This window comes from Gekko japonicus, unplaced genomic scaffold (assembly GCF_001447785.1).
Source record: "Gekko japonicus isolate JY-2015 unplaced genomic scaffold, Gekko_japonicus_V1.1 scaffold287, whole genome shotgun sequence".
Taxonomy (NCBI): Eukaryota; Metazoa; Chordata; class Lepidosauria; order Squamata; family Gekkonidae; genus Gekko; species Gekko japonicus.
In genome coordinates, this window is record NW_015167065.1 from 214,550 (window position 1) to 242,027 (window position 27,478).

At 45.2% G+C, this 27,478-nt stretch overlaps 1 protein-coding gene across 1 annotated transcript; it reads right to left on the bottom strand.

The window, feature by feature from the left end:
• Positions 1–1,978: 1,978 nt before the first annotated feature.
• ZNF507 (zinc finger protein 507) lies at positions 1,979–27,478 on the bottom strand. The gene is made up of 6 exons (XM_015412661.1): positions 27,421–27,478; positions 17,289–19,405; positions 14,084–14,189; positions 9,892–10,006; positions 4,448–4,582; positions 1,979–2,426 (listed from the first exon to the last, which is right to left on the bottom strand). The coding sequence occupies exons 2-6, from the start codon at positions 19,398–19,400 to the stop codon at positions 2,063–2,065; spliced, it is 2,832 nt and encodes a 943-aa protein (XP_015268147.1). The 5' UTR covers positions 19,401–19,405; positions 27,421–27,478; the 3' UTR covers positions 1,979–2,062.

A 27,478-nucleotide genomic window follows, 5' to 3' on the forward strand; every position in this document is an offset into this window, starting at 1 on the left:
CTGTAGTGAAATAGAGGTGTGATCCATAATGGAAAAAATATAATAAAGGGTCATGGCAAATGATCACAGTTTTGAAATGATAAATTAAAATAAATTGAGTGCTTTGGTGGTTTTTGTTTTTTTTTAATCGTGCTTTAAACAAATCGGAGAAAACAGACCCTGAAAAGATGGGAGGTGTGTTCTCAAGATATTATAGAGTTTACCCAACTATTTTCCAGTTCCCTATTACATTGGAACTCTATGCTGAGTTCACAGGGCCAAGCCCGAGGACCGAAGATAACAGTAACTAACAGCCAAACATTTTTCGTCAAAGTTTTATGAGCGAAGTTCATTCTGAATAATGAAAGAGCACATTTTTTAAAAAATCAAGTACAGTTACCTTGTATATCCAACCTTCCCTAATTGTTCTATTCTGCAAACAGAGTGCAAGAACATTCAACTTCTAAATCCCATTTTTCACAGGTCTGAAACATTCCTGTGAACTGGGTTAGAAGACCATCCTTTCAACATACTGATGCATATTATTTAGAAACAAATAATGGAAGAAATAGCTCAAGAAGGAGGGGGGAAGCTCTAGTTCTGTATGTCAACAAAACGAGTTGAAGTATTTCTGCACTTGATTCAGCATTTCACGCTTCCTGAAAAATTATACACAAAATTTGCCCAATTTCACAGGTTCAGAAAAGACGGGGCGGGGGTGGTGGTGTAGCACCATAAAACCTGTTAAGCTTTTAGCTTAATTCTGCTAACGACAACGTATAAATAGGTAATAAATACACAAGAAATATGTTCAGCAGCTCTTGGAAAATAATTCAGATTTGCATACCATGAATTGGCTCGAGTAAACGGAACTGCAACATCTTGGCAGGAACTGTGAGTGATTCCGCCCACGTGCAATAAGATGATGCCGGAGGCTGCCGTCTTGAGCACTGGCGTCTGAATTCTTACCAGACACCACGTAGCTGAATTGCATGCATTGTTCTGGTCAAAGAAACAGACCTAATACATTGCTCGAGGTAAGAAATGCCTCCTTCTAAAGAGGCAAGCACATGCAACCCTTCTTAGCGGTCGACAGGATTTCTTTGCTTATGGTAGCCTCAGTTGAGTTTCCATGGGATTCCAGCAGATGCAAGTCGATGATTTCTGCCCTGTTGAATGGTTATTTTGTCAACACAAGATAAGCCTCTCCTCAGAGTTTGTTTCAACGTTGGGTTCAAGGTCTGTCTATGACCACCTGTTCCTCCTGCTTCCTATGCTCCAAAATTATGGTACTTCCAACATATTGAAATGAAAAACCATTTGTGAAATGCCTGCTTGCACATAACTATATAGGTAGTATTAAACATGCTGATGAACCTTTAGGGTACCAACAAGAAACATTTAGACATACACCTCTTATTGTAACATCTCACAGGGGAGAGAGAAGATCGGACCAGACAAACCCATAGCAAAATACCAGCTTGTTTTATGCTGCTTATACCAGTAGGAAAAGAGGTATCTTTTCTGAGAAAGAAGCAGCTAAGCTAGGAATTGTAAGGCCAAAGACTTTGCTCCATCTCTCTCCCCTCTGGGAGTTTTAGGAGACAACTGCTTCATCATTGTACTTTCAGTCGTGTCAAGGGGGGGAAAATGCTAATTACCCGAAATGAATGTGACGTCCTTCTGGTAGTTTTGAGGCAGGAAGGTAAACTCCCATAATACCTTGGTGTGAATGTCTTATTACATAAACAGACTTTTGATTAATAGCAGGCATTGAAAATGGCTCTGTCCACATGGCATAGTGTAAAATGGACCTTTTCTCTACACAGAGTATGAAACTAAGCAATTACTTCGACAAGATGTGGTGTGACCTGCTTTCTTGTTGGTACAATGACATCAGAAGTCGTGAATATCACTACAATCCTACTCACAATCCCTCACTTTTGTAAGGATTTCATTTATTGAACGCGTATCACTACAATCCTACTCACAATCCCTCTCTTTTGTAAGGATCTCAGGTAACATTTATTGAACGTGGGAAGAAACAGCACCTGGAGCCACATTTGAAAAGGGGGAGCTTTGTTCAGCTTATGCTCTGTGCTGTACCATGGTCCTTGTTCAGGATTATGTTTATAATTTCCCCTTCATGTTCCTTCATGTGGTCGAGCAAGGTCTCTTTGTTGGTGGACTCAAATCCACAAATGCAACAGCAGAAGAGCAGAACGCAATACTCTGTGCCGAGATGGGGCAGACTCACATTTTTTTCTGAATCACACGAGGTATTCGCAGAAGAACTGAGGTTCTGATTGTCATCGGAACTCGTGGTTTTGTTTGCGGTGTGGCTGGAGGAGTCTGACGGGGACAAGGCCTCAGGATGGCACGTCAAAGGAACGGAATTATCCTCGGAGCCTTCAGCTACTGTCTTCCCAGGTAGCTGACTTGGAGACCTAGGGAAGAGGGGGTAGGGAAGGCAGGTTATTTTCATTACATTACTAAATAGGGGAGCGGTGATGAATTGCAGGGTGCAAGATAAAACCACTGGAGGTTTTCCTCTTCCCCCTATAGTGCAGAACAGATACTCTCCAAGCCTAGATGACTCCTGCCTGCCTAAGTCCTGAACCACTCAGCAATTTACTGATACACCAGAATGTGACTGATTCTCAATATTCCATCCCTTCTAGGGCATATTTAGATCTCATCAGACCATTTCTGTTTTTTTTTCTTTTGCCATTGGTTAAATTACAACGTTTGTTTGTTTGTTTTTGCACACCTTGGGAGTTATCCTGCGGTTGGCTTGATTTTGCTGCTCTCGTCATCTGTGCAGGGGCCAGCCAGTTTACTATTAGATACAGCGACAATCAGCAAGTGGAATTCTTCAGTGCTATACAATATTGAAGATAATCTCTAAGGATCTGTCCACAAAGTTTTATTCAGCCTTATCCTAATGCCCGCCTCCCAACCCTCAATGAGTCCCTAAATAATATCTTAAATCCCCTTGACTTTAAAGGGAAGTTCAATGGTTTGGCACTAGGGGTGTGCAAAAACAACAACAGTATTTTTCCGCTTAGGTCTATTGGACCCCAAAAAATGTCCGTATTTCCAAAAAATCCCGGATCCCAATACCAGTATGGTACTTGGATCCGGGATTTTTTGGAAACCGGAATTTTTTCAGGTCCAATAGACCCAAGAAGAAAAATACAGATTAAGAAGAAAAAAGCCAGCCCGACCTTGGGGCTGGCTTGGCTTCTCCTGAAGCACAGTTTAAACCACGCTGCAGGAGAAGCTGGCCCCAGGATCTGTGTATGGCCGGGAGGTCTCTCCCACTGCAAGCAGACCTGGCTGGGAGGGCTTCTCCTGTGGCACGGTAGCTGGCCCCAAGATCTGCATGTGGTGGGGAGGTAAGAAAGGATCAGCTGGGGCAGCGTGGAGCTCTCAGCCCCTGCCGCTCTGCCTGATCATGGGCTGGCTCTCAGCTTCCGCCGCCCCGGCCAATCCTGGGCTGCCTCCTCTTGTAGTTTGGTTTAAACCGAGCTGCAAGAGGAGCCCACCAGCCATTCAGTATAGCTGAATATACCTGAACAAGAAGAGGGACCCGTGATACTCATGGGGGGGGAGAGTATTCCCCATGGCTCCCGTCCTGCAGAAGCAGGAGGACCTCAGCGCTGAGGAAGTGAGGCCCGCGATTCCCATCGCTGCGCCCACCAAACCTTCTCCCCCGCCCACCCCAGCAGCGACAGCGAGGCGTGCGTGGCTCCCAGCTGCCGGTCACGCCAAGCCCCCCCTGCAATGGCTGCGAGACACCATTTTCAGTGCGTTCCCTGCGCATGCGCAGGGCACACTTTTTTACTTTTTGGGGAATTTAAGTATCCCCTGTACAGTTTTTTATAGATTTCAGATTTTTCTGCACATCTGGGGATTGCCCCAAATGTGCAGGAAAATCTCCCTGCCTCCCAAGTGCCCTCGATGTGCGGATTTAGATATCTGCACGGAGGGGGCAACTTGACTATTGGATATATAGATAAAACAAACAAACAAACAAAAAATGGCTTTATTCAGGCTTAGGTATACTGGTAGCCGATCAGAGTCTCAGGTCTGTATTCAGCTTAAATAAAACCTGAAAAATACCGGTAAGGTATTTTCCAGGTATTTTTTCAGCTTGGTTTATGCCGAATGCAGACCCCTATTTGGCACCAGTTTTGTCACTTGAGAAACTGCATGCAACGCATATATAATCCCCCCCTCCCAGCAACTATATATACCATAATGTTGGGCACCAACCTGCTCTTTGAACTCAGGGACTGAAAAACTTAGTTTTAAATCTTTGTTGGAATTCCAGAGCTGCCAATAGTGAAGCAGTCCAGATACTACATTTATACTGTAAAATCAAGGTTATATCCTGTGCATGCCTTGGGCTTTGTGTTTTATATCATGGTTGCAAACGATAACTCTAAAATACAGATGCACGCACCGGCCACTTTGCGAGATTGCATCGTTAATAGCTTTGTTCACTTGTTCATAGTTATAATTTTGGTCGCTAGCATGTTTCCACATATGAGACTTTAGAGAAGGAGGATGGCTACACACATATCCACATAGGGAACATCTGGAAAAAAAAATTGAGAGATGTGATTACCAGTAAAAAAAAATAAGCACATCAATGTGTTATCCAAAATCTAAAAGAACCTGTCCATCGGCTAGTTCCTTACCACATATTACATCTTACTTCTTGAGAGAAACGGTCATGTTAGGAGACACACGTCTTCACAGAATGAGAACTATAACTATGGAACAAATTTCCCTGATGAAGCTCAGTGAAATGTTGGGAATGATCTATTCAACAACTGTGGTTATTATAGTATTAAAGCTTTTTGTATTTTTTTTCTGAGCTGTGGTGCAAGTATTCTCTTTATGGTTTGCTGTACACAAACAGACACAAAACCAGACAGAGGTGGTGTGTATAAGTATGATACTACACAGTCATTTGTTCCAGATTCAGTGCCAAATCAGCTTGTTTTAAACTCATGTTGCATGTTACAAGAACTAGGTACTGTACTTCTATGTCAAATCACATGTACAGAACTTTAAACATCGCACATTGCAAGACAAAGATCTTAAGGCAAGTGCCATCACCTGAGTGATTAAAATGAAAACAGAAAGAATCAGAGCAGGAGGCAGAAACAGAAGATGCCTAGAAAATCCCCACTCAGCTAGGATTTGACATATTTTCAGAGCACCAAAGAGTAGCTCCAAACAATGATGGGATCTAAGGAACAAGATGGAGGAGGAGGAGGAGATTGGATTTATACCCCGCCCTTCGCTACCTGAAGGAGTCTCAGAGCGACTTACAATCTTCTTTCCGTTCCCCTCCCCACAGCAGACACCTGTGAGGTAGGTGGGGCTGAGAGAGCTCTTTCAAGAACTGCTCGTGAGAGAACAGCGCTGAAGGAACTTGTAACTGACCCAAGTTCACACCAGCAGCTGCATGTGGAGGAGTGGGGAATCAAATCTGGTTCTCCCAGCTTAGAGTCTGCGTTCCTAATCACTACACCAAATTGGCTCTTCTCTCAGAATAGTAACGGGGACGTTCTTAAATTCACGGAATAAATGGACACAATGTTAACTTCAGCTCTTTGTTGAATAGGCTTCTCAAGGGGAACACGTTACATGCAAAATATTGATCAAATTGTACATCTTTTTAAAAAGATGTTTTATTTCAGTCTCCCTTACCTAAGCACTACCAACCCTGGTTTCCAGTGTTTCTGTACCAATGGATCAGGATGATAAAATGAGCTTCCTTACATCCCCCAGATCTAGATATGTCTTCACGCTTGCAAGGTTGAATGTTTTTCCAACTGTAGAGCTAAGTGGCCGTTTTGCTAAAATACAGTACTCAAATAGATTGTGTGATTGTGGATCAGGTGCAATAGAGACCTTAGATCATCTTATGTTATTTTGCCACCAATGGATTGACCCCAGATCCTGCTGGATTACTCCTATTTTACAAAGATATCACCTCCCTATGGAACCCTGGGTGATAACCATACTATTAGCTGATGAGGACCCCGAAACGACTCGCTTGGTGGCAAAATATCTTTCGACAGTGCTATTTTCAAAGCGGCTTTGAAATGTTATAAGTACCTTTTGCATACAATTTTAAAATTTTAAAACTAATTTCCATAATATCATGGGATTTTATAGAATTCATTGAAGTTTATAAAATGTGGTCTGATACTACTGATCGAGGGCATGTTTATTAGCCTTTATTGTAAAGACGTTCTGCCTAAATTTCTTGTAATTTTATGTAATGCGTTTTATAGTTGTTGTTTGCATGTTTGGCTTAAGACCTTGGGTCAATGAAGCTAATAAATGAAATGAAATGGAAACTATATGCTTCTGAACAAGTGCAAAGCACTTAGCAAGTGCAGTCCGCTTGAATGTGTTTAGGGGGACAAGCACAGTGGTGGTGGAAAGTGCCATCAAGTTGCAGCTGACCGACAGCAGCCCCCTGCAGGGGGTTTGGCCATTGCCTGCTTCTCTATAGCGGCACCAGTCTTCCTTGGAGGTCCCCCATCCAAGTATTAACCAGGACCGACCCTACTTAGCTTCTGAAATCTGATGAAATCGTGCTAGCCTGGCCCATCCAGGTCAGGACAGAAGCACCATGACTCCCTGAATATACCTAGGGCTCCCGGGCAGGCTGAGATTCCCGGACCCCTCTTTTTAAAGAGGCAGAACACGGCACAGAGCCACCAAAACCACCAACTGTAATGACCAAAAGGTATATTAAAAATCAGAATTAATTAAAAAAAACCAAACAACCTTGATAATCTATGTGGCGGAACGGGCCTGCTCCGGCTTATAGGCCCTATTCCGCCCTGCCCTCCAAGGTTCTCCCAACACCTGTAGAGGCTTTACCTCTCTCTCCGGTAACCCGCTACCGCCACCTGACCTTTGTAAGGAATTGCCTGCTGGGAGGGTCAGGACTCCCAGCTTCCCTTCCCATATCCGAGGCCTTGCCTCTGTGTCTCCCGCTGCCCAGCACCTGGTCACCACAGGGACAGTTTACTGCCTTGTGCATCTTTGGAAGAATAGCCCCTTGCCAATGGCCTGCTTTTCCCCGGTGCTCCTCTTAAAATACTGTGTCCAAGACAGTGGAGGTCTATGTGGTACAGAGAAGCACTACCAGCACCAAAAGTTATTAAGTATTTATTAAAAAGAAAATGTTCACAAGCATACTTTTAGACTGAGCAAGGGATTCAAAAGAAATTGTTAAAATGCAAATCCTCTGTCCCTCTCTCTATACATGCCCTATCAGGTGCTAAAATATCGGACAGGCTCCTAAAGCTTAGGAAGTCACAAATCTCTACAGAGTATCCATTACCTTGAAGCTTTCTGTAGCTCTCTGGGCCAGCACATGGTTAATGGCCAGCTCCTCCAGACCTCAGCTAAAAGTTCTGTGTGCCCTGATGGATCCAGCACAAAAGAGAACTTCCTCCTTGCTCCCTGAGTTTTATCTCCTCTCTGTTCCCCACCCACTGACCAGGCCAGGCCAGGCCAGTGAAGCTTTTCATGATGTCTCTAGAATTTTCCTTCCTGAAGCCTCTCTAGTATCTAATTCCTCCAAACCTCTGTTCCCTGGGGAAGGGGGAGAGCTTGACCCACCCATTATCTCTCCTGCTAACTCTAGTGGCATTTCTTTAGAGGTAGCTGAGGTGAGCCTGGAAAGCCATTGACTGACTTCCTCCTCCCTGCATATTCTCTGCCCAGAGGGGGATTTTTTTTTTTTAACTCAAAATGAAGGTTTTGCTCATTTTAAACCTCCAAAGAAAAAAAAATGCATTTCTTCACAACCTATGCTAAGGAGCTTGTGAGTGGAGGTACAGCCGACGTTCCAGCGACCCAATGCCCAACTATTTATGCATCGCAAACAAGACCACAGCCTTGGCTGAGCAGCCATCGTTACCTACTTGAACTGTTCCATTAGCTGCACTGCCTGATGCTCCTGGGGATGCCGCCTCATGTGGCATTTCAAACTATTCATATTTGTCGTGGCGAAGTCGCACACTCGACATCTGAAGAGACAACAACGAGTGAATGGTTCCAGACCCGCTGACTCAAGCCGCCAGCACGAGGAAAGAATGATGGGGATTTTGGAAGGATGACCATAGCTTGGGAAGCGGCCTTATATCGAATCAGACAGACCCACAGACCTATCAAGGCCAGTATCGTCTCCTTTGACTGCTAGTGGGTCTCTATGGGCTCAGGTGGAGATCTTTCACATCACTCGCTGCTTGATAATTTTAACTGGAGGTACCGGGGACCAATGTTCCCTCTAAGCTGTGGAATCTTGTGAGCAAAAATCCTACTTTGTGAGCTACAGGCATTAAAGTTGTGAGCGAGCAATTTGGCTGCTGCGTAAATGAGTTTGCCCTGGAGCCATCCTTTCTGAGCGAAGTCGAAAAATGTGTGACCCAGAGGCTAAAAAACTGTGAGCTGGCTCACACTAACTCAGCTTAAGAGGGAACACTGCCAGGGACCGAACCTGGGCCCTTCTGCATGCAAACCAAATGCTCTGCTGGGGACTGGACATGGGACTTTCTGCAAAGTACATGCTCTGCCACTAAGCCACAGCCCCTCCCCTACAAAAAGTTCAAAGGATGTTTAGCTATTTAGGTCTCGTTCTGGAATCTTTATCAATCCAGTTGGCTAAGGATATGCAAGTTGTTTGCCATATAAGGAAGATGTTCAAGTGCTCATTTGTTACAGGCCTTCTGTGGTGCTGCCTTCCTTTAAGAACTTAAGAAGAGCCTTGCTGGATCAGACCAGCGGTCCATCTAGTCCAGCATCCTGTCTCACACAGTGGCCAAAGCAGTGCCTCTGAAGGGCCAACAACAGGGCACAGAGGCCAAGGCCTTCGTAAGAACACAAGAAAAGCCTTGCTGGATCAGACCAATGTTCTATTTAGTCCAGCATCCTGTATCACACAGTAGCCCAACCAATTCCTCTGGACAACCAACAACAGGGCATAGAGGCCAAGGCCTTCCCCTGATGTTGCTTCCTGGATCCGGGATTCAGAGGACTGGTGCCACTGAGCGCGAAGGTTCCCCTGAGTCACCATGGCTAGTAGCCACAGATAGACCTATCCTCCCTGAATCTATCAAATCCCCTTTTAAATTTGTTTATTCCTGTGGCCATCACTACATCCTCTGGCAGCAAATTCCACATTTTAATCACTCTCTGTGTACAGAAGTATTTCCTTTTGTCTGTCCTGAACATACTGCCCATCAGCTTTGTTGGATGCCCTCGCATTCTAGTATTTTGGGAGAGGGAGAAAAAATTGTCAACTCTCTCCACCCCATGCATAATGTTATAAACCTCTATCATGTTCTCCGGTCTTTCCAAACGGAAGAACCAGAGCTGCTGCTTGTGAACAGTGGGATTTTTGGGGAAGTGGCCCTTACTTCCAAAACAATTGGGGCTGCAAACAAATCGAGTCCAGAGTATGACCTGAAGTCACGTGATGCAGCAGGCAGGTCAGGGCCTGGATGGCAGATGTCCCAGGATCTCTTACGTACACCTCCCCAAGTTCTACAGAAGAGGGCAAAATACAGAGGGAGTAAATGAATGACTTCTTTTTATGACTTCTCTACCAAGTGAACTGAAAAATGAAGGAACCGCATGACAAGCTCAAAGATGCTTATGAAGAACGTCGGTGGATTCTAAAAATGCTGTCAGAGTGAATCAGTTAATGACGCATTGCTTCAAAAGTCGGCTGCTTGAAATTGCCCCCCGTTTTCTATCTTTAGAATAGGCAATGGTGGGAGGAAACAACCTTATGGGGAAGAAATTCCTTTAAAAAACAAAACAAAACAAAGTACCCACTTTCATAACCGGGAATACTGAGAAACTCACCGGTACGGTTTGTCAGAGCTGTGAATCCGTCTGTGGTTCCGTACCCCGACGTACGTTGTGCTTGTGTAGTCGCAAGTGTCGCATCTGTAAAGCTTCTGGACTGAAATCCTATCCCCTGTACGGGACACAATAGACGAAGTTTATGTATGCAGAATTACTTTCACTTCAATGCAGAAAGATTCCTTTGTGGATAAAGGCAGCTTATCTTAGCTAGGCTGTAACCTCCCGATCCAAAAGGGTCCCCCGACTCCCCACTTGGAGCTGACCTATAAAGATAGGTTTGAATCAAAAAATATTTGTCATGTTTCTGTTTTCTGATAAAGTAATCAGACCTGGCCCAACGTCACAAGCAAACCAAGAAAGTGGTGCAGTCGGGTCATTTTAAACTTCGGACTGAACTGGTCTTGTGCTTGTACAGGGGAACACAGACGTCAGATGTGAAACTTTAACCTGCTCTCAGGGGCTATCTGCTGATCACTGGATGCGGGAACCCAAAGTCCTGCCTTGACAGCACCACTGACCCCAGCAATTGATCTGATACTTGCAAGACGACCTCCTCTCACATTGTCCAGCCCGCCAGTGAGTCTGCCTTGCAGGGCCTGACCTCTGTGCCCTCGCCTTCAGAGGTGGGATGGGCGGCAACCAGAGATGGGGTATTTTTCAGTAGTGGCCCCTGCAGTGGCTGCTGGTGTGACCTTGGGTCAGTTACAAGTTCTTTCAGAGATGTTCTCTCAGGAGCAGTTCACTAGTGGCCCGACGCCTAGACTGCTTTCTGTTAGGCACCAGGCCAAAATGTTTTTGTTCGCCCAGGCGTTTAACTGTGGAGTTGATCCTTCAGAATTATTCTATCATTTGCTTTAAGTCTGAAGTACACTGTTAAATTCACTGTGTGCTGCTCAACGATTTAATTTTAAATTCTCTGGCTGTTTTTTGGGGTTTTAAAATTTTAATTTTAAATTCTCTGGCTGTTTTTTTGTTTTTGTTTTTTAAATTCTGGGTTTTAATGTGTGACTTCTAATGTTATATTGTTTTGTAAAATGTCAGTGGCGGGTTCCCCAGGAGAGGTGAGGTAAAAATTCCCAAAATAAATTATTTGCAGCCATATTTTTCAGGATACCCAAAGCAACTGGCTGCAACTGAGAGCTGCTTCCCAGGATCCCACAGTTCGGTAGGTGCTCTCAGACGCTGAAGAAGTAGTAGTGTTGTTTTTTTATACCCCTCTTTTCTCTACGCGAAGGGGTCTCAAAGCGGCTTACAGTCGCCTTCCCCTCCTCTTCCCACAACAGTCAGCTTGTGAGGCAGGTGGGGCTGAGAGAGTTCTGAGAGAACTGTGACTGGCCCAAGGTCACCCAGCAGTCTTCATGCACTGGAGGAGTGGGGAATTAAACTCAGTTCTCCAGATTACAATCCGCCACTCTTAACCACTACACCATCCTGGCTCATGCTGCAGGAGATTCTGGGTATTCCTTTTGGATCATGGGGTGTCTCAGCTTGGGATGCCAAATTCTCCTGGGCCAGCTTTTTGAGCAATTAAGCCTTTCATTGCATACAGCAAGAAAGGAAACACCACTTGATGGCAACCAATAATACTGCCCAGATGATAAGTATCGAGTTACCAGCAGCAAGACATTTGCACGCTGTTATATCTGCAATTGCTAGCTTAATTTGTGGCTTTTACAAAATGCAATGGTATATCTGCCTCCCTTCATGCTAATCCTATAAAGTTACGTCCTTCAAAGCCCATTGACTTTGAGGGTGTAACTCTGCTTAGGGCTGGACGGTGAGATCCCTAAATCACTCCTTGGGCAACAGGAAAGTCATGTTTCTTAGAAGGACGTTCACAAGGAGACTTCTACATGCCATTAGAAGAGCGAGCGTTTGTCCCCAAATGAGTCATAGAAGCTTGTTTTATTCTCTAAAGATTCCCTGGATTTGTATAGGTTATCTTTACCAGAAAAAGAAAAGTGAATATTTTCAGAACCTACTCTGAGCTCTGGCAGGCGATGAATAAAATTTGAGTCAGCTGCACATTTCAGCAAGATGATCCCTCTGTGCTGTTACTCAGGTCAAGAGTTTTGAGAATTGCTTCTATCCCCCTTTTTGGGGGGTGGGTGGGGGGGAGGTGTAGAAAGGGAAGAGCCAGCTCCATGATGTATACCAGAGCAACTGATTCCAACTGAATAACAAAAGCAGGTGTTCCTTTAATGCACCTTCTGATGATGGTCCTCTGTTATTAGGCATTTACAAGGCAACTGTATGCAGTAAACACCCTTTATGATTTCATATGTGTGGAATGAACGCTCCCCGCACAGCTCCCTGGCACGAAAACAGATGCTGAGCCATAAACCTCTTGGGGCTCAGGCTGTTTTATAGAGGTGACATCTGTCTGACAAGAGGACTTCCTCCCTGCGACGCTCCTGTAATTTGACTGCCAAGAGCTTCCCAAAGACTTCTGAAAGCTTAAATTCTCATTTAATGAATGCTATTAAAAGCAGAACGTTTGCACTCCAGCCTCATGTTCAACCCTGGCTTTTGATTTATTATTGTTATTTACGGAGAGCTTTAAAATTCAGAAACGACAACCACCGCCGCCCTGAATTCAGAGTTGGGGGGCACTTGCAGCCCTTTTCTTCCTTTTTGCAGACAATTAACAGCATTTCCTTCTGACTTCAGGATTCCCAAAAGGCCAGACCGGCTTCCTTAAAAGGAGGTGTGGGTGGGGGCAAATGCAAGCTTTTTCCTGAACCTTTTTGGCCCAGTTTCAAAGCCTTGAGCTGCTTGGGGGAAAGCACCTTCCTTAGACCATTTTCTATGTGGTGGGTGTAACCTTTAAAGGCTCCCGTCTTACACTGCTCCAGCCTGCAAACAGCATCTCTGCATGCCAGCGTTTTCTGTTCCGGGTCATGTTGGCAGTGACGCTCAGACGCTGCATTTTTTAATCTTAGTAATTTCAGTTGCTGCACGGCGTATCGTGCTGGACAAAGGGTTCTTCAGCAGCCTGCCAATGGGAGGCCGGGACATATAAAATTTGGTGTGGTTCCTGGTGCATTAACAGCCCAAGGTGGCTGCTAGGTCTCAGCCCTCGATGCTCCTACACCTGCATCTTACATCCAAGGACTTGGCATAACCTCAAGTCTCTAAGCACAAATGAACGCTTCCCCACCAACACAAAGTAACACAGGGGGAATGGAGCAGGGAGGCTTCCATTTGTGACCAGCACAGTCACACAGGATCTCAGCCTCCGGCTCCATTTGACTTTGGCAGCAGCACTAGCATGTCTTGAAATAAGTGAGGAGACCTTGCCCAAGTAGATCAACAGAAAAGCAAATTAATGAAAGTGTCAACTTGAAAGTTACATGGAATGTAAGATTTCTATATAGGATTTGTTCCTGAGGAAAGACCAGAGGTCTGAAACACTCAATATCCGGAATAAGTGTTGATTGATTGAATTTGGAGCAGACTGCCTTTAAAAATACAAGACTATTAGAGGGATATAGACTTTGAGAGTCTGGAGCAGACTGCTATGTGAAATGTTATTGACCTTTGTAGCATGCCAACCGTACGGAAGCAAGCTACACTACCTCCTTACTTCTCGAGATTCGGAGATTATTGAATTGACTGCCAAGTTCTTTTATGGTCTTATAAAACGGAAAAATGTCCCTGATCATTCTAATTGAGTTCAATGAGTTTGTATAACTTAATTCAAGGTTTTGCGGTTGGGAAAATTTTTTATCTTGCTATAATTTAAGCTCATACAAATAGACATACCTTTGTAATGTTTTAGAAGTTATCTATTTTTCACAAATTTTATAGGATTGTTTTACCCTATGGCAACTGTTTAATATTTTATGCTAATAAAGGTATTTGTTTGTTGTTTGTATTGACCTTTGTAATTTTTCTGTGAAAGAATAAGTGGTTGTTTTTTTTCATTACCCGACACTAAATGATGTTACGGCTTTAAAACAGTCTCTTTGGTTATTGTATTGTTCTACGGGCACCTAGCACGCATCTGTATATATATATTTTTTCATTTCTGACTGCTCTGGACTATTGCCAGGACTGATCAGTGGAGGACTTGGGGTGGTGGTGCACATGCACACAGAGATGAGCACATGAAGCTGCCTTGTACTAAACTAGCGCTATCGTCAAAATCCAGTGCTATCGTCAAACAAGTCAAAAAGACAGACAGTACCAACACTTTCATCCATTTCGCTGCAGGTTATCAGTTTGTTAGACGACGATGTCGAATACACCTCTGGAAGGCTGTGCTGCTCCCGCTCATGGCTTCGTAGCTGACTCTGGAATACCAAAACAAAGAGCGAGAGATGTTAAAGAGAAAGTTTGTTACGGAGCGGTAAATCCCTGGCACTGAACTTGTAACTACTGTTTTCACATTGCATCCACTTCATCCCTTCCACCAAGCAAGGTGCTGTGACTCTCTTCCACAGGTTTCCCTTCAGGGTCTTCCGCTGACTCTTCGGTATCAAAGGGACACTTAGCAAAAAGAACTCATCAGAACTAAACCTTTATGTCAAGTGTTACCTGTTTTTTCTTATACGTCAGGCATGTACGTACGCAAGGGCTCTCATGTCACAACCAACTTATGGTGACCCCAGCAAAAGGATTTCAAAGCAAGTGAGAAGCAGAGATGGTATGCCATTGCCTTCCTCCGCAGAGCCTTCCTTGGTGGTCTCCCGTCCAAGAACTTCTGAGATATCTGATACGACAGGGCAATGCCATGCTGCCTTCCCTCACTATATGTCAGGGAGCCCAAACAAATGGCAGCGAGTTTACAACTGAAATAGACTTTAAGAGAGTTTAACAGCATGCTTGGAGACTATGGAGGTGGTACAAGTCTTCGTTTCTTGAAGCTTTATTGGCTGCAAGAGAGAACTGGGAAAACCGGGTTTGATTCCCCACTCTTCCACATGCAGTTGCTAGTGTGATCTTGGGCCAGTCATAGGTTCTTTCAGAGCTGTTCTCTCAAGAGCTGTCTCAGCCCTGCCTACCTCACAGGGGGGAGGGGAAACGGGAGTGTAAGCTGCTCTGAGACTCCTTCAGGTAGTGAAGGGCGGGGTATAAATCCAATCTCTTCTTCTTTTTGTTTACAGAATTAAGCAAAATAGGACGGGCCAAAACAATATCTGTTATTCAGGACAAATGTTTGCTGAGACTTGCAAGGTTCTATCTCCCACCCTGAGATTTGCAGGAGAGTCTCTCCTCTATAAGGAGCTGCGGTGGCTCAAGTGGTTAAGACACTGAACTGCAGGCTGTGGAAGGTCAGTAGTTCAGCAGTTCGAGACCCGGGTGCCGCATGATGGAGTGAGCTCCCATCTCTAGTTCCAGCTCCTGCCAACCTAGCAGTTCGAAAGCAAGAAATTGCAAGTAGATAAATAGGTACCGCTTCGGTGGGAAGGGAACAGCGTTCTGTGCGCCTTGGTGTTTAGTCATGCCGGCCACATGACTACGGAAATGTCTCCGGACAGCGCTGGCTCTTTGGCTTTGAAACGGAGATGAGCACCGCAACCCTAGAGTCGGATTCGACTGGCTTTCGAGCAAGGGAACCTTTACCTTTACCTCTCCTCTATATACCCAATGCCACTGAACTGTCAAAGGGCAAAGGAAAAAACATTTTCCATTACAGCCATTATAGAAAATCCTTCCCAAGGAAGTCTTCAGTGGCTGCCATAGTTAACGTTTAGTACTCCAGTGCATTTGCCTTCCAAAAAGGCTGACCGTCTCAGTACCCTGCCGTGGAGTCCACAGAAATGGTTTGAAGACTTTATAAAATTACATTTATGGCTAGACTGCCTATGGAAATTCAGTTTTGCACATCCATTTCCTTTATTTTCAGCCTTTACCCTTAAGGGATTTTTTTTTTTGGGGGGGGATTGGCATTTGCTGATCACTAAAGCTTGGAAGAAAAAAAAGTCAACGGACTTATGTTGACTGCTAATATTTAGCAAGCAAGCAACACTGTTCTCTTTTGAAGAAAATCTGTTCGACCCTCGACTGGTACCGTAATGATGATCACTTCTGAAGAGGTGCACGTGCACACAAAAGCTTATGCCCAGAATTAAACTTTGTTGGTCTTAAAGATGCCCCCGGACTCAAACTCTGTTCTGTTGAGTCAGACCATCACAGCTACCCCACCTGAATCGACACTTCTACATGCTTAGGCTTTAACCCTGAGTAGGGTTTTTAAAGCGTTGTGCGACAGTTCTGAGCGCATTTATCAAAACATCACATAAAGAAGGTCTAAGATACAACATCAAAGAGTACGCCACTGGTTGAGAACAGCGAGATCTGAGTCCGGTAGCACCTTAGAGACCAACACGATTTACGGAAATAAGCTTTTGAGAGTGAAAGTCCCCTTCATCGCATAGGCTTCTGACTCTCAAAAGCTTATACCCTGAACATCTTGTTGGTCGCCAACATACTACTGGACTCAAATCTAGCTCTCCTACCGCAGACCAACATGGCTAGCCCCTGAAACTATCTTCATGGCTGAGAAGGCTGCTTCATGGCAGCTTTTTTTATAATCACTCTCTACTGCAGGCTGTGGAAAGTCAGTAGTTCAGCAGTTCAAGACCCGAGTGTGCCGCATGACGGAGTGAGCTCCCGTCTCTAGTTCCAGCTCCTGCCAACCTAGCGGTTCAAAAGCAAGAAATTGCAAGTAGATAAATAGGGACCGCTTTGGTGGGAAGGTAATAGCGTTCCGTGCACCTTGGTGTTTAGTCATGCCGGCCACATGACCTCGGAAACGTCTTCGGACAGCGCTGGCTCTTCGGCTTTGAAACGGAGATGAGCACTGCAACCCTAGAGTCGGATTGGACTGGCTTTCGAGCAAGGGAACCTTTACCTACCAGTTGAAGCCGGAATTTTACCTGTTGTAACACAGCAGGCTGACTCCAACACAACATAGGCAGAAACCTAGCTCGGACCATGCTGCCTCCTTGACCCACCCCGTTGGATAAATCGCATAAGCTTTGGCTCCTTTCTCAGCCTTGGATTTCAGGGGCCTTTACTCTGGCATCGAAGGTCACCGGGGACTCCAATGCTGGTGCTCCCCATAGTGCCTCTTGTTGTTCAGTCGCACAGTCGAGTCCGACTCTTCGCGACCCCATGGACCAGATCCCGCCAGGCCCTCCTGTTTTCCGCCGTCCTCTGAAGTTTGCTCAATTTCATGTTCGTTGCATCGATGACACTGTCTAACCATCTCATCCTTTGCCGTCCCCCTCTTCTTTGACCTTAGTGCCTCTGGTACAACCTATACACAGGTCGCTTACCATGCCTTTGCTACAGCAAGCGACCATCTTCTGATCCATTATCTTGAAAGCGACCGAGAGTACCGCCGCCGACAACATCAGAAGAATGCAGAAGCCAGAGTCACTCACCTTGTAATGAAAGGACTCCTCGCACTGTTTGCACTGGTACATCCGGGTCTTGCAGTGGTTGATCATGTGGCTTTCTAAGTCCTTGCTGTTGTCCGCGATATGCTCGCAGATCGGGCACTGGTAGGGCTGCCTCTGGCGGTGGACCCGTAGATGTTGCTTGATGTAGCCCTTGTTGCCGCTGCTGTAGTGGCACAAGCGGCACCGGAAGGGACGATCCACATTGGGGATGTATTCTACCAAGTTGCTTCCCAGTACGTTGGCGTCCATCGCAGACTGGCATTGCACGTTGTCTTGCAGCTCTTTCAGGATGTCGTCGTCGGAGGCATTCTGGTCTGTCCTCTCTTTCAGCTTCTCAATCACGGTGAGCAGCGACATGCTGATGCCCATTTTCATGGGGCCCTCAGCTAACTCCTGTTTATCCTTCTGTATCTCCACAAAAGTGCAGTCGGCTTGGTTTAGGCCAGGCAACTCCTCCGCTTTAAGGGAAGTGACCAGTTTAGAATGGGACGGGTAGCTGCCCTCGGTCTGCCGTTGACCCGTATCCGAGCCTAAAGAGTTTGCCTCCGCAAAGGCCCGGAGGCTCGACCGGGTTAGCTCCGCGGCTCTGATAGGCATCGTAACCAGAGCTTCTGCGGCTAGGGAGTGCAGCCTCAAGGACTCGGAGTTGGTTCTCCTTCGTGTGGGAGGGGCATTTTCATCAACCGCTCTAGCCCTCCCGGGGCTTAAGTCGGCATCTTTCTTCTCCGTGCTGCTCCATCCTATTATCACTTCTTCAAGGTCGACAGAATTTTTGTCCATATGGAACACGTCCCCCGACCCATCGCGAGCAACCCAGCTCTGTTCGGTGATGATCTTCTTCTCAGTCTCCATATCAGCGCCCGTCAAGTAAGCCTTCTGTAGGACGGGTTCTTCGGCGCTCGGCAAACGTTCCACTATGACGTTGACGTGGCCTTTCTTGTTCGGGCTGCAGTTAATGATCTTCTGGGCCGATGACAGCAGGCTCTCACTTACCAAATTATCTTGTTCCAGATCGGTGTCCGACAGAGCCTCCTCTGAGAGTTTTCCCTGGGGAGAAAGTGGAGCTGACTGACTCACGACCGCTTCCTGTTTTACAGTTTCTTCCACGGGTGATGGCTTGTATGTCGTTTGCTCTGGGCTGCACAGATGGAGCTGAACGGCCTGGTCGCTGGAGAGATCGAGCTTGCTATTTTCTAGCGCAAGGACGACGGTGTCGACGTTGTGAGGAACGCCCGACGCGGTGGAATCCGGTAACGCGGCTTGCTCGTTTTCATCTTCAAATATAGGATATGAGCAATCGACTTCCCCGGCATGCTTCCAAGCGTGCGTTTTCAACATTCTTTGCTGGCCACAAGTGTAGCTACAAATTAAGCAGCGGTAGATGCCGTATTGCTCATAAGTGTACCATTTTCGCCTCCCCTTCTCTGTCAGAGGAGGAGACTGAAGCTGTGCCACCAGATCAGGGCCCGCTTTGACAAAACTTTCCACTGGCCCATGCACAGCAGTACCAGAGAGACTCATACATTGCTGCTCTTTCGATGGAGCGAGGATTTTGTCATCATTGTCTGGGTGACATCTCACATGAGTTTCAAATTCTTCTAGGCTTACAGTGGCAAAGTTACATATGGAGCACATGAGTATTACCTCATTCTGCTGACCATGTTGTTTCAGGTGTTCTTTTAAAAGATGGAGAGAGGGAGACAGGGACTTGCAAAGGCTACACTGGTAGCAAACCACTTTCCTCTTACTCTGTGGGGGACAGTCAGTCATGTAATAGTCTTCGATATTTATTGTGCCCAGGGCGGGCAATTCAACTGCTTTAGCGGGGATCTCCGGGAGGTCTTGTGAGTCAACTGAAAGCACAGCGGCTTCCGGATGTAAACGCTTCTTCCCTATCAGAAGGCATTTCTGGGACTTCTCATTCTCAACAATTCTGCTTAGCTTTTGGATGACCTGGATTAGCGGATCAGGGTTACACTTCCTTTGGTCTTCACCACTTTCCAAGGGCGGGCTGAGGATGGCCTCGGAAATCACTACAGCTTCCTGTTCCCCAATGCTTGAGACTAATGCTGCGATATTGCTTCCTTCTTCCATAATACCTGAAAACAATTTGGGGGGGGGGGAAGACGTTGGTTACAAAATGAAATGCCAAACCTGATGAGCACAAAGACTAGTCATATTTCTACAATACGATCCTAAACGTGTCACTTCAATGGGTTGGACCCCAATGGCTTCCCTTTTGGCAAATGAGCAATCGTCCCTCAGAAGAGGGAGCTGTCCTCCTACCAATGGAACAGGGGTCCACAAATGTTTTCAGCCTGCAGGCACCTTTGGAATTGACACACTTGGTGGTGGGTGCAACCACCAAATGGGTACCACAGGAAGTAGAGTCACACATATACAGGAAGCCCTGCTGGGCAAGACCCCCACCTGGTCCCAGCCACTTTCTAAAAACACTTGGCAAGCTCCAGGAAAGGTATCAGCGGGTACCACGGCACCCACGGGCAATGGAAGGACTCCTCTCATCTAGAGAAAGCACTTTGGCTCAGTGGCAGAACACTTGGCTTTTTCACGCAGAAGGTTCCAGAAGGTCCAATCATGGGAATTCCAGTCTAAAGGTTGTCCAACAATGACAGTGTTGGGGAGGGGAACCCTCTCTGCCTGCAACCCTCAAGACGGCTGAGCCATAGGGACCAATCACCTGACTGGGTATAAGGAAGTTTCATCGCTTTGGCTGAAGATTCCTTATTAGAAGTGAGACATGGGGGCCAACCCATCAGGTCTTGTTTTCAGACAAACAGTCTCTGGATTATTGTCTCAGACACCAATAACATACCTTCAACTTATGCAAACTCTACCAGTTTCACTGACTTTCCAGTTTGGTGTAGTGGTTAAGTGCGTGGACTCTAATCTGGGAGAACAGGGTTTGATTCCCCACTCCTCCACTTGCACCTGGCTGGATGACCTTGGGCAAGCCGTAGTTCTGATAAGAGCTCTCCTTGCAAAAGAGCAGTTTCTGTCAAGCGCTCTCTCAGCCCCACCTACCTCACAGGGTGTCTGTTGTGGGGAGGGGAAGGGAAAGGAGTTTGTAAGCCGCTCTGAGACTCCTTTGGGTAGTGAAGGGCGGGGTATAAATCCAATCTCTTCTTCTTCTTTTACCTCACAGGGAGTCTGTTGTGGGGAGGGGAAGGGAAAGGAGTTTGTAAGCCGCTCTGAGACTCCTTTGGGTAGTGAAGGGCGGGGTATAAATCCAATCTCTTCTTCTTCTTCTTCACTCCATTTAACTGACTCTTCAACATTTCTTAAGACCCTTACATGAATCTGTTTTCAAGATGAGATATACGACAAATTCTGGAGCCCACTGCAATATATATATATATATATATATGCACCCTATTTCATTATAGTTGCTTTGCATTTGAACACATGAATGCGTGCTCCTTCAAAAAGCAGCCTTCCACAGCGAGGGGCTGTTCTCTTTAACAGATCTGGAAGGAGAGAGCTGTATGCTAGCCTTCCTTCTCAGCAATCCCAACACTTGCCTCCAGGTCAAAGTAGACATGAAGCAGGAAACTGTGCTTAGGATCTCACCCTGTGCTTAGGATTCTCAAGACGGTGGAATAAAAATGAGAGGACATTTAACTATTTCTTCTTGTGACTTTCTCCTGTTTCCTTTTGACCCTTCTGAAGCTGCATTTTATTCCATACGGTTAAAAATAAGACAGGAATTACTTTTCCTCATAGCTCTAACTACAGCTGTGGGAATTGGGTGACCTACACCACGGAAAAGAAGGGCTGGCCATCAGTGTTCCCTCTAAGCTGAGATAGTGTGAGCTAGCTCACAGTTTTTTAGCCTCTGGCTCACACATTTGTGTCTTAGCTCAGTAAGGATGGCTTAAGAGCAAACTAATTTATGCAGCAGCCAAATCGTTTGCTCACAACTTTAATGCCAGTAGCTCATAAAGTAGAATTTTTGCTCACAAGACTCCACAGCTTAGAGGGAACATTGCTGGCCATACACCCTCTCATCCACCAACCCTCCCCCAGTTTTCAGAGCTAGTGGCTACTAATTTGTGTGTGTGTGTGTGTGTGTAAATTACAGAGTCAAGTCGCTTCCGACTTATGGTGACCCTATGAATGAATGACCTTCAAAATGTCCTATCATCAACAGCCCGGCTCAGTTCCTGCAAGCGGAGGGCCGTGGCGTCCCTGACTGAGTCAACGCATCTCGTGTTGGGTCTTCCTCTTTTTCTGCCGCCTTCAACTTTTCCTAGCATTATTGCCTTTCCCAGTGAATCTTGTCTTCTTGTAATGTGGGCAAAGTACAACAGCCTCAGTTTAGTTATTTTAACTTAAAGCAAGGACAAATAGATTTAAAAAATAGTTTTTATTCGAGAGCTATTATTGCCTTAAAGGCTGTATGAAATTGGAATTTGGGTGACATTGGTGGTTTTAAGTTGCTATGTGAACCTTAAGGGAGTTATGGGACAGTAGTGAATGGTGTGTGAGTGTATATGAATATTGTTGTAGATCACCGAAATGATTGCATCTTTAATTTCGTTGTACTATGTACAATGACAATAAAGTATATTATTGTTGTTGTTGTTATTATTGTTATTATTATTCTAGGGAGCGCTCAGGCTTGATTTGATCTAGAACCAACTTTCTAGATCAACTTCCTTCCTACTAATTAGCTTCTAAACAAAAGGCAAAAGGTCCTAATGTTGGATCATCCCCATCAGGTCTATTTTGAAGTTTTGCTGGGCTTGGGCTTTATTATAGCAGAGGCACACAGTGATGACATCATTCCTAGATGCCAATGCTGTATCCTCATTCTGTGCATCTTTTGATCTCTTACAAGTGACCTAGGAGTTCCTTTCAGTTAGCAAACTGACCCCCCCACACACACACACACACAAGCAGGAAACAGACGCGAGAAAATTAATTTGGCATAGACTGGAATGGTTAAGCATTCAATCCAATCGGCTGACAAAATATTTCGAAATGGTTTAGATGCTTGAGATGACTGTGGCTCAAAAACCAATCCCAGCAATAATTGTATCTAATTCATGTATACCCTGCCTTTCTCCCCAAAAGGGACCCAAAGCGACTTCCATCATTCTCCTCTCTTCCATTTTATCTTCACAACAGTCCTGCGAGGCAAGTTAGGCTGAGAGACCCTAGCCCATTGCTCCAACCACTACACTATACTTTTTTGCCGTCAAGTTACAGCTGATTTAGGGCTTTTTGAAAGCAAGAGGCTTTTAGAGGTGGTTTGCCATCACCTGCCTCCACGTCAAGATCCTGGTATTCCTCGGTGGTCTCCCATCCAAGTAGTAACCAGGGCTGACCCTGCTTAGCTTCTGAGATCTGACGAGATCAGGCTAGCCTGGGCTATCAAGGTCAGGGATACTCAACCACACTGGCTCTCAATCAACCACAACTATGACATTTAGGCATAGCCTGTAAGAACTATGATGTACTTTCAGGTGGCTTTGTTTAGGCTGGAAGGATCGCAATGTGGCCAAACCACACAGTGCAAGCTCAGTATGCTTCAGTAGCAGAAACTGATCTGAAAAACACTCTTGCGAGACTGAAAAATTCTCCAATTATCCCCAGCCCTGCAAGACAAGCTTTGCCATGCATTTCACACTTTAAAGCCTGTAAGTGATTGTTCAGCTTGGCACGGAATGTATTTAATTTTGCAGACTGATTTACCGCAAACACGATGCCACTAAAGAAGCACAAGTAAATGTGTGTCTGTCCCCACCCTCCATGGTGTGAAAACGGTAGAAAAGTCTCCAGCCACAAGTGCCTTCATTTAGTTCACACCACAGTGACAACAGAATGACAACCCGGGAATAAGATGACATTATAGTATGACAGTTATTTCTTAAGATTTAGGCGGATTTTTAAATAACACGATTTTGGATCAAATAAGAAGAAAATGCATCAGTATTTCGTTTTTAAATCTAAGTACAGAAGCTATTTCATAATACTTCCAACAGGTGCTGTGCTCAGCCAAATATTCTCACACATGTCAGAATAATTTTCAGCCTTCAAAATGCACATGCTCATTTCGGGTGTCTGTTGAAATAAGAGCATTGCCTGTGAAACCTCCTGGCACTGGAAACAACTGACAGTCCAATCCCAAACAGGCTCTCACCCTTCTAAGCCTGCTGAACTCACTCTGCTCCATTCCTGCAGGCACTTGTTAGAAAGGTGCAGCTTACTGAGAGACCATTTAAGCTTCTCTCACCTGGATCACCCTGCATTCAAAATGTTCCACTCCTCAATTTTTCTTATTGAGAGATAAGGGGCATTAGAAACAGTGTTTCTGATCTTTCAGAATGAAAAGTAACTGTATGTGTGTATACATGTGGGATTTTGAATGAAGGACAATCTGGGAAAGAAAAGGCCTTTCGCCCTCACACACCACTGGTCCTACCTACATACAGCCAGAACTCACAGACTGCCGCTTTATCTGAGAAGAAGAGATTGGATTTATACCCCGCCCTTCACTACCCAAAGGTGTCTCAGAGCGGCTTACAAACTCCTTTCCCTTCCCCTCCCCACAACAGACACCCTGTGAGGTAGGTGGGGCTGAGAGAACTCTTTACAGAAACTGCTCTTTTTCAAGAACAGCTGTGCCAGAGTTATTGCTTGCCCAAGGTCATCCAGCCAGCTGCAAGTGGAGGAGTGGGGAATCAAACCCAGTTCTCCCAGATTAGAGTCCGCGCACTTAACCACTACACCGAACTGGCTCTCTCCCCTTGAAGGAAAGAAAAGAAACCCTTGAAGGAAGTGAATAACAAAATGATACAAAATATATCATTCTGACCACAGTTATACGTTCATAATCAGCACTGGTTTCAGGGGAACTTGTGTGCAGGTAACTGAACATCAGATTGCAGTCACTATAATTAAGGGCAGTGGCATGCCCTAACGAGGAATATCCCACAAGCAAAAGCAGCTATAAGACCAGATTAATGAATTATTAGGTGATTTGGAACTCGCATTTGGTTTTGGTTTTTCTGGCAATCAAAACATCCTCCTGTAATCCTTACAACAGGTCCGTAAGGTAGGTTGGCATTCTTAGCCCTGTACTGTAGACAGGGGACCGAAGCTGAGAGACATTCTCTTCTTCATCTAATAATTTTTATTGGATTTCCAATCAAGTTTACATACACAACAATTACAAATTGACATTCTTATTGAGCTCAGTGGGACTGACTTCTGAGTATACAAGTTTAGGATTGCACTGCAAATCACAGTTCTCTTGGCGCCTGATCACCTCTTTTGTCAAAGAACATACCCTTCAAATGATTTCTGATATCGTGCATTTTAAATACTACTATATCTCACAATCAACAATTTGTTTTTGCACAACTTAAAGCAGGGAGCAAGCTTAATTTTTTTTTTTTTGGCACCAAGTAACAGCTGATTTATAGCGACCTCGTTGGGTTTTCAAGACAAGAGACGTTCAGAGGTGGTTTGCCACTGCCTGGCTCTGCACAGCAATCCTGGACTTCCTTGGAGGTCTCCCATCCAAATACTAACCAGGGCCGCCCCTGCTTAGTTTCCGAGATCCAATGAGATGAGCCCCTAGCCCAGGGGTGGCCAAACTTGCTTAACCTAACAGCCACATAGAATAAACTTCATATCTGAGAGCTGCAAGACATGAGCAAATATTACACACATGTTTTTTATTGAAAAATAGACAAATTTGCTTTTTATTACCATTAAGTTAGACTGTGCAAAAGAGCCACTTGTGGCTCCCGAGCTACAGTTTGGCCACCCCTGCCCTAGCCTATCTAAGTCAGGGCAAGCATTCTTAATACACAGTAGTATAGAAGGAACTTTTTTCCAGCAACATTTAGCTTTCCACAAAAAGGAAGAACCTTTCTTTGTTTAATCTTAAGAAGCCTGCTATTAACACAACCATCCGAAACTCTAGAATGATAAAGGCTTTTTTAGTCTGCTGTGACATTCTGGTATTGAGAAAAGCGTTAATGGTGTTCCTTTCACAACACACTTGAGGAAGGGTGCCGGGAAAAGTGCTTCCAGTTCCTTCATTTGCACTTTACGCTTCCAGTGAGATAGATAACCAGAGATCTTATTACCATTTCCAACTCAGAATCAGAAAATGTGCGTGTGTGTGTGGAGGAAGAGAATAGAATTCTCTTCTGAGTTCACAAGAAGGCTGTGATAACCAACAAGTTGCAGTGGGTATAAAACAAGTAGACCAGAAGTGGGGAAAGACTCAGGGGAATGAAAGGAAATCCGATTCAGGAAATGACAGTTCTGAAGTAAGGTGTGCATTCAATTAAAGAAAGAAAGGAAGAACTCAGCAGTACTGGCTTTACATGGGAACACTGAGGACTGAAATTCCAACTTAGCCTCAGCGTTTATTGGATACCCCTTAGGACCTGTCCTCTTCCTCTCAATCTGCTGCAAGGATCAGATAGGTTTTGTAAAGCACATCCGTACAAAATGTACTATTAACATTACATCTTTCTCAAGCTACTTTCCTGGGCAATTTTTAAAAATGTATCCCTCTATTTTAAATCCCTGATAGTTATTTCAGGAGTTTTCTTTCAAAGAAATGGAAGGTAAAACACAAGAATGTCTGATAGCCAACAAGTATAATAAATTACAACTTACAAACAAAGGAGCAGAGAAGGGGAGAGCCTCAGGGGAACCTCTCTAGCTTTAGGGGACTAATTGGCTGGGAGGGAGAAGGAAGATAATTGTGCATGTGGGTAACTGAGCTGAAGTTGAGGGGAATCAGAGAAGACAGACAAAGATTGCTAGTAGGTCCACTACAAATAAAGTCCCCAAGGAGCAGTAGCATAATCCATTTTTTAAAGAAGTAACTACAGGAACAAGACAGAAATTTCCCCCCTAAGCTTCAAGGATGTTCGTAGGGCTGAAAGGGACTAACACCATGCATAGTGGATATGTAAACCTTCTTACACTCTAAGCTTATTGAGGCAGGGATTTTACTATTTTCCCATCAACATGGCTAGTGCTCCACAGAGGAATAAATAAAATGGATCTGCAGCAGTGTGTGTGTGTGTGTGTGAGAGAGAGAGAATTAGAACAGGTGCTCCAGCAGAACTAGAGGAACACCTGCTCCTCTTCATGCCAGGTTAACACGGCTTTTCCAAGTAAGCACTCTTAAGGAGGGGCACTTTATTAAGCAAAAACAAGGGAGGGGAAAATCTTGTGGCACTTTGAAGACAAACATGGTTAATATTTCCCCTAACCCCCAAATGTCACAGCAGATTAAAACCGTATCGCTCTAGAGCTTTCCACTGCTGCGTCAATAGCGCATTTCTTAAGATTAAACACAAAAAGTTCTTCCTTTTATGGAAGAAAGCGAAATGCTGCTGCTAAGAGCTTCTTTCTCTACCCAATGTACTTATGTATTAGATATTCTTGAGTCCCAGGCTTCCACTGACTAGAGCCCATGTCAGAAATATGAAACATCCACCAGCAGTATGTGGTACTTAGATTCGAGCCCAGCAGCACCTTAAAGACTTGACTTCTGAACGCTTACATCCTGAAACTCTTGTTGGTTTCTAAGGTGCTACTGGGCTCAAATCTAACTGCTCTACTTCAGGGAAACACGCCCATTTGCTGAAACTGACAGTGTGTGGCTATAAGTATGCATAGGGCGGGGGGAGAGAAACCGTAGACCAGTTTTGGTGCCACACGCTCTGTGATCTTTCTATACGTTTTGCAAGATAAGTACAGCCACAGCTTGCAAGAGCGGATAACAAGATCTATAGATGAGATAGAATCTACTAACTGAGGTTAATACTTCACGACTTTTGATGTGGACTCCGGTCCACAGACCCTCTTGGAACGATATATCTGACCGTCATTCAGATGTCTCAAGACTCTCTTCCTCCTTTGGGGGGGTCAAGCTCTGAGGGGAGGCTCAGAGGACTTCCCAAAAGGGGGGGAATCATCACGAAAAGGCCCCCTCCCGCACTCCCGGAGACCTTGAAAAGCGCCTTCCGCTCTTCGCCGCTCGCCCCCTCCCTGCCCCACCGCCTCCTCCCGCCCCCAGATCCCCCGCCTCTAACCGCGCCGCCCTCTCACCCACCTGCCCCCAAGAACAAACGATACGAATGTCCCTTTTCCTCCCTGCTTCCTTTCGGGAG